The sequence below is a fragment of the Mesoplodon densirostris genome, chromosome 12 (genome assembly GCF_025265405.1).
Source record: "Mesoplodon densirostris isolate mMesDen1 chromosome 12, mMesDen1 primary haplotype, whole genome shotgun sequence".
Taxonomy (NCBI): Eukaryota; Metazoa; Chordata; class Mammalia; order Artiodactyla; family Ziphiidae; genus Mesoplodon; species Mesoplodon densirostris.
The window spans coordinates 37559644-37572513 of NC_082672.1; the positions used below are offsets into that span (position 1 = coordinate 37559644).

The following is a 12870-nucleotide window of genomic DNA, read 5'->3' on the forward strand; positions in this document are numbered from 1 at the left end:
TGAATGTAATGAATGAAACGGGGAAGTCGAAAAGATTCACTTTTCCTCCTGCTTCTGCCACTATGTCAGAAGGGCTGGAATATTTAATTCAGTTCTCTTCTATTAGACATTATACATAATTCTAAATTACTGAACTCTAGCATTGTTAAATTAAAAAAAATAAACCTCTTTGGTTTTTAATCAGTCAGTCTTAGATTATACTTATGAAATGAATAGTAGAAGAATGACTGTAATGGGTGCTTTGAAACTGGGATTAACTCAAAGGATGTCAGACATTACAATGGTTCAAGGATCTCTGTGACCAAGTGCTGAACTATCATACCTATGGATCTCTAATGAAGACAATTAGAAATGTAGGTTCTCCTAAGAATGATAAGGAATCTAATACTCGGTGTCCTTCCCAGGGACTCTGGCTTCCAACTTCACATAATAAACAACTAAGTTTCACTGCCGATCCTCACAGACAACACAGACTTGGTTGCAAACTATGAAAAGAGTTTTGCAGCAAGCTCTCAAGTGAAGATAAATAATTTAAATTCAGACTCGCCTGCTTACTGTCTCACTGAAAACATTAAAATAACTACTGCCTTGCTCTGGATTAAAATAAAACAAGGACTAATCACCAATCCCAACCACCTTGTTATTCAAAGACCGCACCTGAATTGTTTAAATACTGACTTTTTGGTTTGAAGATGCCTTATTCATTCCAACCGTAACCATATTCAAAATTGTAGACATGAACACTGCATCTTCCTCCACACGAAATGCCATCTCACAGCCACAGCCCTCCCACACAGAGTGCCTGCCTCCTGAGTCATCATGTTCACACAGAGGTCACCACACTCTACGCTGGCTACTCAAAGTGTAGCTGGGGGAGCGGCGGCATCAGCAACACCTGGGAGCTCGTTGGAGACAAAGAATTCACGTCACACCACCGACCTACTGAACCAGAGCCTGCATTTTCGTCCCCATGTTAAAGTCTGAGAGCATTGCTCTATATCATGTGACCCCATAGCACTGGCCGCAACTGATCACACCAGGGATGAGTCCCCAGGCTAAAAGCAGGGATCTACTTGTGGGCAAGAAGCCTACGACGTGGCTGGCAGGAGCTTTGGGCAGAGCATGTTCCTTGTTGAACAGAGATTAGCCAAGACAGATTTTCTCTCTTGAGGAATGAAAAAGGGATACACATGCACTCTATCTTGGCTGCAGAGGCAAAGACAGAGAAAAGCTAAGTGAACACAATGCAGATCACTGGAGAAGGGAACAGCAGTCATTTTCACTTCCTAGTAACACAACAGAGGGGCTCTCATGCCCTCAGAGCTAGTGTCTGGTTCTCCATGAGGCCCGCCTGGGTGGCAGCTGAGACTGCTTTCTTGCCCTTCCTACTACTTGCTGTGCAACATTATAGTAAAACGCGTTAAGTGAGGGGGCTTGAAAGACAGCAAAGCTCTGCTTCTTGTAATTGGAGAAGGTCCAGTGAACACAATCTGTCTATTGAAATCTTAACCAGATGAAATGCTACTTGCTCCAAGGTGTCTTCCCTATTTCTCCCAACCAGATTCAGTATCTTGCAGAACTTACATTACAGCTACATTACATAGCTATCTAATCTCCCTAACAGCCTACAGGTTCACTGAGGGCAAAGGCTGCTTCTCATTCACTCTGTTTCCTGAGTTAAGTAACACAGAACTTGTGGCACATGGTAGGCACTCAGTAAGTTCTTTGTAAAATGAATTATTTTGCACAGAGCAAGTACTGCATATTGGCTAACATTACATGAATTCCAAGAAAACCCAACATGTCTAATTTATGACCAGTGGCTGAGATGGTATCACTGCTTCTTAGATTACCAAATGCTGTTTATTAAATATTTTATCCACATAACATTTTACTGAACATCATGATTAATGTGCAAACTCTTCTACAAGAGGCAAGGCTACAAGTGTTTCAAAAATAAAGTTATCAGAGTTGGGAATCTTGACTAACTTGTTCTATAATCCATGAACGATAAAAGAACCTCACACTACATTTTCTTTTACTTTTGAATTCCCTTCGTTTTTCTAGAATTCTGGGCTACAGTGACACTCAGATGACAAATTAAACCAACCCACTTGCCCGAAGCAAATGGTATTTTCTCTTCACAGTTCATCATGCCAATAAAGAAATAACCCACAAAACAAAAACAGAATTCAAAACCAAAGAGCACCCCAAATAAGTCTTTTCTTGCCTAAATACTATACACTCCTATATACATAATTATTTTAAATAAACCACAAAATCATTACTTATCAAACTCAAAATATTAGACAACATCCATGTATAAATGTAGCATTGCCAATATGAATTAACTCGATTTACCAAGAAGAATCTGCTTTATTAGAAATTCAGATTAAGACAAATACTCAAGAATGAAGCATTCATCAATTCATTTGCCCATTCAACAGATATCTATTGAGCACCTTCAAGTAACGGATACTGAGTGTACTGATTTTAGGCCATCACAAAGAATGAAAATACTGTCCTCAAAAAAATTACTGAAGGCAGACAGATATAATAAACCCCAAGAGCTATAAAACCATGTAACAACTGCTAGAGTAGACACTTGGACAAGAGGGTGCCATGAGAAATGTGCCTCAGGGAAGGCAAAAGAGTAGAAGTCAGAGAGAATACGGCCTTGGAAGATAAGTGGGATGTCACTGGGACGAGTGACAGGATAACACTTCAGGCAGAATCCAGCCAGAGCCACCATCAAGGCCTGAGAGCACACGGTGCATTGGGGAAATAGTAAGTGCTCCAGTGGGGCCCAAACAGAGGTGTCACTTCAGCTGGGTCAACCCTGAGCCTTGTAGACGTGCCCCAAAACAGGGTCCAATTAGTCTTACGTTAAGGTTCCTATACTCCTGATGTGTCTTTCAAAACACACTGTGGTCCAGAAACTTCTTATATGAACCATATAGAACTTATGGCTGTCTGCCTAGTATGTCTTAAAGAAAGTGATCAATATACATGTAAATAATCACGACATCTTGTAGTTATAAAAAGTTTTGTAACAACTTAAGGAGGTTTTCTTGAAGAGAAGAAGATTGTGAGGAAGTGCTGGGTATTACAGAGAGGAGAAAAGAAGTCTCTTATGCGTGACTTCAAATACTTTCAAGGAAGCACGATCTGCTCCCTTATAAGATCAAATCCTAGAGCAAGAGTGGCAGTGGGGGAAGGTTCCCCAAGTGGGAAAGATGACTTGACTTCTTGCCTTGATTTTATTCCCTAAGATTTTACCTCCTACTTGGGAACCTCTCCCTGAATGTAGTGACAGTAACACATGGGCTTCATGAGGCACTGCTCCCTAAACAGAATCCAAACGTGGTCAAGTGAGCCTTCCCTTAATTTCTCACAGCATAGCTTAAACTAAACTGGAAAATGAAAGGGAAACTTTCCTAAAGGTTGGGGACCAAATAAGGATGAGAATGCATAGTAAATCATGACAAGATAACCTAAATGGAGATAGAATGTTTATTCATATAAATAACCTTACCGACATCCCTCTTATGGTTTCCAGGCTCCTTTGACATATGCAACACACTATTTATTGCACAATACATTCACTTCAATACTAGCTTTTATTTTCAACGGAGAGGCATGCTTTTCTAGGGCAGTATATCGGAACTTGGGAATGGGGGTTTTGTGCTTTGAAAAGAGTCCTTCCTCTCTCCCTAATTTGAGAATCACTGTTCCATACTAGCCCATCTTGCTTGTATCGCCAGGAATCATCTTTAAGCATTTATAGACTCTTCCTCTAAACCTAGAGAGCAAGGCCCAGAGGAATATCTGAGTCTATTTCTTCCACCTCTTCATAGATGAATATAAAGTGTACTGGAAGATTCTGCTCTGATTTGCATAACCCAAATTCACTAGCCAGAGCAGGATGGCATCATCCTGTTTGCAAAAGGACACCCTATTCTGAACACAACACAAAAGGCTAACATCTCACAGAGATTCCCATGGAAAGAAGCAAGAGGGCTAAGTACAGAGTGTACATGAGAAAATGGGAGTATTCTCTGTAGCCAATAGGTGAAGCAGGAGAAAGAGATCTCAGCCTGAAGGTAACAATGAATCTTTCAAAATGGAAGGGAATGATTCTACAAGTAGCAAGTTCCCTAACAATGGAAGTGTTCAGTGGCTCAATGGTCACCTGGTAGGCATTTAGACTAATGCATGGGGTTCCCTTACAGTTCTGAGATGGCAAATATGGAAAAGTAGAAATACAGAGTACAGTAGGTGAGAAATGCACAGTCCTAACATCTTCCAGATCATTTTATAATGGGCACAAGGCTTGGCTTACTTTTACCCACTATTCAGCAGGTCGTCAAAGAGAAATGATTCTTCACTTGTCTCTTGTGCTGAAGATACAAGGGATGATGTGATGAAGTGAAAAAAACAAACAGTTCTCAATCCCATGGCTGGTCAATTTATGGTAGCCATGAGACTCTATTATTACAATTATTGTAGTTTTTTCTTTTTTAAGGTCAGATGAAGGCTAAAATTTCAAATGAATTCCAATATTTGGCTTTTGTTGCTAGAAGTTCCAAGTACAAGTAAAGACTCTATAAAATATTATGGCTAACTTATGCGTCAAGACAGGAAACAAAGAACAACTTTAGCAAAGCATCTCATTAGTAACTAGAGGGAGAAATGCATCCTAATAAAACTTAGTAGGCTTGCATCATAGATGAGTGCTATACATTTGTTTAGTGGAAACATATATAACACACCCTTTGTTTAAGATGGCTTCTTTATTTTTTAAAAAATTTTTACTTTATATTGGAGTATAGTTGATTTACAATGTTGTGTTAGTTTCAGGTGTACAGCAAAGTGATTTAGTCATACATATACATATATCTATTCTTTTTCAGATTCTTTTCCCACTTAGGTTACTACAGAGTATTGAGTGGAGTTCCCTGTGCTATACAGTAGGTCCTTGTTGATTATCTATTGTATATACAGTAGTGTGTATATGTTAATCCCAACCTCCTAATTTATCCCTCCCCCACAAGATGGCTTCTTTAAACTGGGCTAGAGGACTTTTATCTTTATCTCCCTCACAAATCTATGTTAGCAACAATCATTTAAGACACTACACTTGTTTTCTATCGGCTCCTGACATCAATGATGCATTACTGCCAAGAGAATTCAGTGTGTGTCGTAAGCTAAACTGATCTTGCCAGGCTGATGCACAATCTGACTCCCAATTTGTAAACACTGTCAACCTAAAGTGATGGTGTCGAGGGAAAACAGAAGAGCAGAGCAGCATGCTAACTACACTTTCATGTGAAAGCTTTAAACATTTTTATAGATGGAAAGAATTTCTCAAATCATGTTTACAAGAAGGAAGCTTAAGCACATTTTATTCATTTATTTTTTATCTATTTCTATATAAATGAAAATTGTTCATTGGAAGTACAACTGAAGAGGTACAGCTGGGATCTGAATAAACAAAGGACAGGCAGGCCCCCCAGAAGCAGAAATAGTGGGAAACCATTGCCATCCCTAGGGCCAAAGAGACAAGGGAAGAAAGAATTTTCTGGAGCCTAGGGGCGGGACTACCTAGGGGGAAGCCATAGTCATGGAGGGACATAGCTACTGCCAGAGCTTTGGCACTGAATTAGGAAGGGAGTAAGGAAGTAATGCATCAACTATTCTCCTTTCCATCCTCCCATTTCCTGCCAATGCCAACCCTTGGTTGAACCTAAATAGAGATTGAGATGGTAAGGGAGTTGGGAGAAGCAGTCCAAGGAGGTATCTTTCTGGAGTTTAGGACAGGTCATCAAGGTTTGAATAACTGACAAAGGAAGAGGGTAAGCTGGGTATTACTAGAGTTCCAGCCTTTCACTTAAGCATATTTTAAAGTTCACCAATTAGGAACAACAAACCCATTGACTTGATTATATTCTTAAAGACCTTAGAGAAGTTCTTTTCCACATGAGGAAATAATGTATTTGTGCAGTTTTATAATATAAACTGTGATTTCAACCCAGAAAATGTATGATTACAAGAGAGAAAAAGTAATGCATAATATACAAGGTAAGAACATAGAGGGTGTTTCCTCAGGACATTTTATTGGCTTTTTTCACCTTATGATGAGTCAAAGCACTGTTTTGTGAATTATCAAGGTTCTGCTTAATATTTCTGGGAGAAGAGTGGGGATTATTATTAGTTTTGCCTCAAGGAAACCATAAAGAGGATTATCTCCAACACGTTCCCTGTGTTGATTTATGCATGTCCTTCAACTTACCCCAAATCAATATGAAAAGGGGGATCCTTTCTTGGTCTACACTTGGAAATAAGAAGGAAACCCAGAACTGCCCCTACCTCAGTAAAACTCCTAGGAGTAAAATAAGTACATTTAAGTATCTGCAATCCTCTCCTCTCTCCCATGAGAAACTGTAACTTTTCCCACCTCCCAAAACATATATTTTTAATTTCTGTGAATTCAGGGACCTCCTCCCCTCCTCAAATATTAATGCTTTCCATCAGATCACTCCTAGCATTAGATCCATGCTTCTTGGATATCTCTTTGATGCCCCAAAGGGTCTTCAAACTTAACTTTATCCCACATTTCAAATGAATTAGTTTTCTGCTCCCCAAACCTGCTCCTCTTCCTCAAGACACAGTCTGTTTCACCCCCCTTTACTCTGACCATCCATCAGTCACCCCATCTTTTATTCCATCTCTATTCTTTTTGACTCCTCAGTCCCTTCCCTAATAACCCAGGGTTGTTCATTCTGCTGCCTTCGCCTGATAATAAGCATAATAATTTCTAGCATGTGTTGAGCACTTAGGATATATCAGACATGGTGCTAAGCACTTTATATGTGTGAACTTGTTTAATCCTTATTACACTCTTATGACAGGTATTATTACTACCACCAGTAAAAGATGCAGAAACTGTACTCAGAGTTACAGAGCTAGCATATGGCAGGCTGAGAATTTAAATTTGGTCTGAAGCTTGTGCTCTGACCCACCTTTTCTAGCATAGCAAATTCAACATTTCAAGGCTTAGTTTAATGTGTTTGCCCTTTACTGAAGCCTTCCCAATCTCTCCTGTCTTTTCTTCTCCTGTGCTCTCAGCACCCACATTTATTATGCATTGGCCCATTTATTAGTTCCCTCAAGACATATATTTTGAGAGAATACTCTACCAAAGTGCTTGACACAGGTTATCAGCAGTAAGCAAGTCTGGACCTGGTCTCCTAGAGACCAGTGGGAGAGACTTTAAGCAAATAACCACACGAATACACCATAAAATCTTAGCTGATAATTGCGATGGAGAAAACCTTCAGGTGCTGGTGATGTGTCTGTCTCCAGGCATCACCTGAGAACCATTACAACCATAACTTCAACATTTTTATTTTCTCAATGCTAACTTGTTCTCTGTATTAACATTCATTTGGAGCTGCATTAATAAATTATAGGAACTGTTTAGGTTAGAAATTAGATTTCTAAATGGAAACTGAAATCAATCTTGTAGAAATGGAGTGGTAAAACTTTTTGGCTTCATGAGTTGCAGGGATGAGAAGGCAAATGTTATGAATGAAAAAGACTGGATTTGACCAAAGGCAAGGCTGCCTCAATGTAAATTTCTCAATTCAGGAATACGCTTGTACTATTTCATATAGTAAGAGTTTTATTGCATTCAGAACATAATGAAAAGCTCTATTTACTAAATTTTTGCGAGAAGATGTTGAGTGAGGGATCAGTTTATCCTAGAAGGTTAAACTGGCACCTAAAAGTTCTTGTTACTGCTTGTTGATATATTCTGGTTTTCCCTTTTCCACCTGCAGTGTACAAAAAATTTATAAAAACCTATTCAAATGAAGTACCCAAACATGATATTTTATATCTCAGATTTCATATGTGATATACTCAAAGGTATTTCCTGCTATAAAATAGCTATAATATTTTCAAGCAATTTTAACCTTGTATGTTAAGTGCTTCTGAATTGACAGCAGAAACCATAATAAATGCTCAAAGAATGACATCTTGGATCAGGACATTATAAGTCGACTCACAAAGAATAATATTGAAATATACATTACAAGGATTTTACTAATAGATACAAAACACAATTTAGGCTCTAAGTGATATTATGAAGAGAGTTTAAATTGCTCAGACATAGACATTAGCAGTAAACTTTTTTCTATTTCTGTTGCCTTATGACTCAATTTATTTTATTCAAGCACTCGAATTCACTGCTCTTAAAGTTATGACAAACTATACCAATTTGGAAGTGGGTTCTGTTATTGGGAAAACTGAATTTTAAAAAATACAGCAAACCTAAAAACTATCCATTGGTTAGCCCCAAAGGATGATGATATTAGTCTCAGTTTAGGGTGCTATACTGTAATCATGAATATCACAGTGGCTTTGCTGGAGTATCCATGCCTGTGCTCCCTTTACTCATAATATCCAGACAGGTATGGGCATGTGAATCAGGTAGTTAATACTAATGTCAGAACTTGGAGTTTAATGATGAAAATGCTATATAAACATTGTACTAAATAGTAAAAATCATTGCTTCAGGAATTGTGTAGAACTATGTAGAATATAGAACAGGGGGATGGATAATTTACCTCTTCTGTTATAGATCATCTTTTCTGTAAGAGTAAATAAGAGTAACAACAATAATCACCCCCAAATTCTGCAGTAGCTTTATTTTTCTTGAGAGCTGCTTAATAGTTTCACTTTAGGTTGAGATTTTTCATCCCTCACCTATTACCAATGATTTTAATTGCTTCATGATCAACCACATCTAGTTTGCATTGACTTCTGCTTCATTTACTGCAAAGGTTCCCAATTCTGCTACATATTAGAGTCACCTGGTGAAGTTCAAATATTTGCAAGACAGTTGTTCTGGGGCGAGAGGGTTGTGGGCTGGAGACCAGGCACTGGTGTGTCTAAAAGTTCGCCAGGTGATTCTAATGTACAGTTAGGGCTGTGAATCAAGGATTTGCTCCCACAGTTGTTGCCATGATTTCCATGCCTTCAGTCTTGCCCTCCTCTGACATCCTCTATATGCTGCCAGAATGATCTTCCTGCAATGCCCACAGAATTAAATTCAAGCCTGAGCACAGTGTGAAAGACTCAACATGATCTGCTCTTAAATACCTGACCAGCTGCCTCCCTGCCACTCTATCTCCCTAGTTCTCTCAAGCACTCATTTCCAACACGCCTGCCTCAGCCTCCAGGCCTGACGCTTACTCATCCCTTGCACTGAAATGCTCTCCACTGTTTATCTGCCTGGAGAACTGCATCTTCTCCATGAAGCCTTTCCTGACACGCCAGCCCCCTCCTCGGTCAGTGTTCTCAAAGCACAAGTGTATTGGGTTTCACTTTTTTGTTTTCTAACTTCTCATATAGAACTGTCATTTCAGAACATATGTCTCTCTCACCTTCATAAGACATTTTTATGAGCAAGGACTGTGTCACATTTGCCATTGTATCCCCAAAACTTAGCACACTGCCTAGCATACACTGGCATTTTGTATTTGCTGAATACATGAATAAATAGCATATTATACTATTTTCACTTATTATAGACAGAACCGGAGGAGACTCACGTTGGGTTCACTGAAAAATTTAAGCTTGTACTAAAATTTTTTAAAAGTCTTAGTATGTATTTAATATTTAGTAATAGCAATGATAATTACTTTAAAGATTAGTCTTTCAGTTAGTGAATTGTACACAGGTTAAAGCCAAAGAAGTTTAATTAAATCCTCAATAGTGCTCTAACAATAATAATCATAGCATCCCCAAAGCATACATATTCAGAATCATAGCCATTGTATACTCACCTCGGACTCCGATAAGGGAAGGAAGCCCACTTAATGCCTACCACAAGTTGGCCTAATTTGGCTGCTCCCAACATGTGCCATCTAACCCCCAACTCTGGTGAACATGCTTACTTTGTATTTGCTTTCTGATCTGGAAGGGGTGGGAATATGTCCTTTTTTCTTGAAGGTTGTAAAGTGCTTGCACTGAGGACATGGCTTGGTGCTGGAATCAATACGGCCAAGTTCCAAGAAGTACTTGTATTTGATGGAGTCTTCATGCGTTAAGTTATAGATAACCGTTGTTTCTTCCAAGAATTCAAAACATTCTGTGATAGGGCATTTGATTTCCACTTGGCCAAGTTGTACCTGTGTGAAAGAGCAAATGGGAGAGAAAAAAGGCACCGGTTATTAAGCTTCTCTTCTTTTTTCTTTTTCTTTTTCTTTTTTCATACAGTACTGCTTATTTCATGATTACTGTAAAGGATTATCTGTCATTTTTCATGATTCTTAACATAATAAATGATAATCACTTTGGTACCTATATCAGGCAGTACCAAATAATTAATTACTATATAATGTTTCCAAAATGATTGATAGCGTGTTTAAGCATTCTCTATCATTAAATATAATGATAATCAAATATGAGAACTTAAATGGACCTAAGCCACAGGCTCATTTAGGAAGCAAATTCTCATTCCATCCTCTGGAAACTGCAGGATGAGAAAGCATTCAGACAATGAGCCAACTAAAGGAACAGCTCGGATGAAAATGTGTTTCAGATTTTTCAACCTTACTACAAAGTTTCCTTACTACAACCTTACTCAGCAGTAAACTTAGGGCACATTTAACTACTTTAAAAAGACAGAAAAAGAGGGCTTCCCTGGTGGTGCAGTGGTTGAGAGTCCGCCTGCCGATGCAGGGGACACGGGTTGGTGCCCCGGTCCGGGAAGATCCCACAGGCTGCGGAGCGGTTGGGCCCGTGAGCCATGGCCGCTAAGCCTGCGTGTCCGGAGCCTGTGCTCCGCAACGGGAGAGGCCACAACAGTGAGAGGCCCGCGTACCGCAAAAAAAAGAAAAAAAAAAAAGAAAAAAAAAGACAAAAAAAGGGGATTTTGAAAGTACCTATATATACTACAACTAGTAGCTTAAAAATCATTGCTAGAAAACCCTCTATTTTCCCTGACTCTTCCAGGCAAAGAACATATAACTGTTCCCATGTCATCAGTATCATAGGAACAAGTAAGAAAATTAAACCAATCATAATGTTGTAAAAAAATCCCTATGAGATCTGACTACTACTGAGGTAATTTATAAAATGAATTTCTTCAAAGAACTACAGAGTTAGATTAGGAGAGAGGAGAAGGAATGTACTGGAATGCTACATTTACCATTTATTTGGTAGGGGATTCTAGAAACGGTTAGCATTAAAAATTACAGTATAAGATTCAAGTACAAACTGTGGACACAATTATATTTTAAAAGATGAAGAAAACAAGCTACTTTGAAATAAGGAGGACCTGGAATTGTTTTCCACAAGTAGTGAGCAAGAACTCTTTATATTCATAGCATCATAATCTCTTTTTGCTCATCTTAGGGTAGCAGAGGGAGGTAGTGAAAACTCCAAAAGGCAAACAACACTAAATCATTTCTTTTTCACTTGGGTGAACCTGACATTCTGAGAAGGCAAAACACATTGACCTTAAAGAGAAAAGCGCGCTATGAAAATGGAGGGAGAAATGAGGAAAAGCCACATGATCCAGGGAAAGAAAATCTCTGCAGTGAGCAATTAACAAAACCCCTAAATTCATAGTAACTTTTCTTTTAACTTTGCTGTTTATCTGGCACAGACTTGAGGAAAGGTAGTTACGAAGCTACAGGCTGAAGGATGCCTGGGAACAATATATTTAATACGAGTGAAGAACATGAACCAGACTGATAATAAAATGAAAAAATCTGGCTTTGGGTAAACCATTTTATTAGTACTAATCTGTTGAAATGTAAGTTGCTATATCATCTTATGCTACAATTGTACAAAACATAGTCCAAAGAGGTCTTTCAAATATTAGCCCAAAGCAATTTTTTCTACTTTTTTTGATGAGTCTGCTTATAGTTACAATCAGATTTTATTTTTATACTTGTTACAGAGTTATTATAACCCAAATTATGTTTTGTAGTAAATTATTTTCAGTTACAGCTAAAGGCAGAGGCTGTACAGATGAACTGGGATCAGAGCAGGACGGCAGAGCATGAAGCCATGTTAGGAGTCTGAAGTAGACGCCTATGAAAACAGAAAACTTCAGTTTTCAGCATGTGAAAGACAATTTCTTTTCATTCCACATAGAAGGAGTCCACTTGGATAACCTCAAGAGACTCTTGCTTATTGAAGAGCTGCATACTTTTGGGAGTAAGAGCTGGAATGTTTTACTCCCAGGTCAATGTTTTAACCTGGCCTCCCTTGCCTCTAAGTTTATTTATTTTAAGTATATAAATAATAACAATGGAAGCAGTCGTTTCACAACCACCCAGAGAGTCAGGTCGTATAGAAATGGAATGTGTATAGGAACCAGAACCATCCAAGGCAGCTCAAGGGAGAGAGTAATCTGGTCACTCTTCCTGCAGTGGGTGTTCATTACCACACCACACTGGGACACCTACCATCTAACGTCCAACCAAGTGCCTTATCTTCTTCTTCAGTGTCTCTCAAATCTGCCTGTAAGTCTATTCTATTTCCATAGCACACACAATTTCCTTATGCTTCACACCCTCTGCATTTTGCGTATTCCATACCTTCTCTTCTCTCTGAAAGCTCCAAAATCCCTACCCCACTACATTGAGCCAAATGATCTCATATTTTATTAAACAGACAGAAGCAATATGATCACATTCCTTTATCTTCCCACTACAAACTCTCCCAATCTATGTCTGTCTCCATCTTTTCTGTCTTCCCTCCTTTTTTTGTATTCTTCCCTGTTATTTTTTTTAAGGATCATGCGGCTTGATCTATTCTCTTCATCAGATTTTTTTACAGCTTTTTTTTTTT

General features: G+C 38.7%; 1 protein-coding gene across 1 annotated transcript in view; it reads right to left on the bottom strand.

The window, feature by feature from the left end:
- Nucleotides 1-12870, bottom strand: part of RNF217 (ring finger protein 217) — a 125289-nt gene that overhangs the window by 30260 nt on the left and 82159 nt on the right. Inside the window, exon 2 of the mRNA XM_060115225.1 lies at nt 9963-10196. Coding sequence (XP_059971208.1) covers nt 9963-10196 — 234 coding nt within the window. The remainder of the gene's footprint in view (nt 1-9962; nt 10197-12870) is intronic.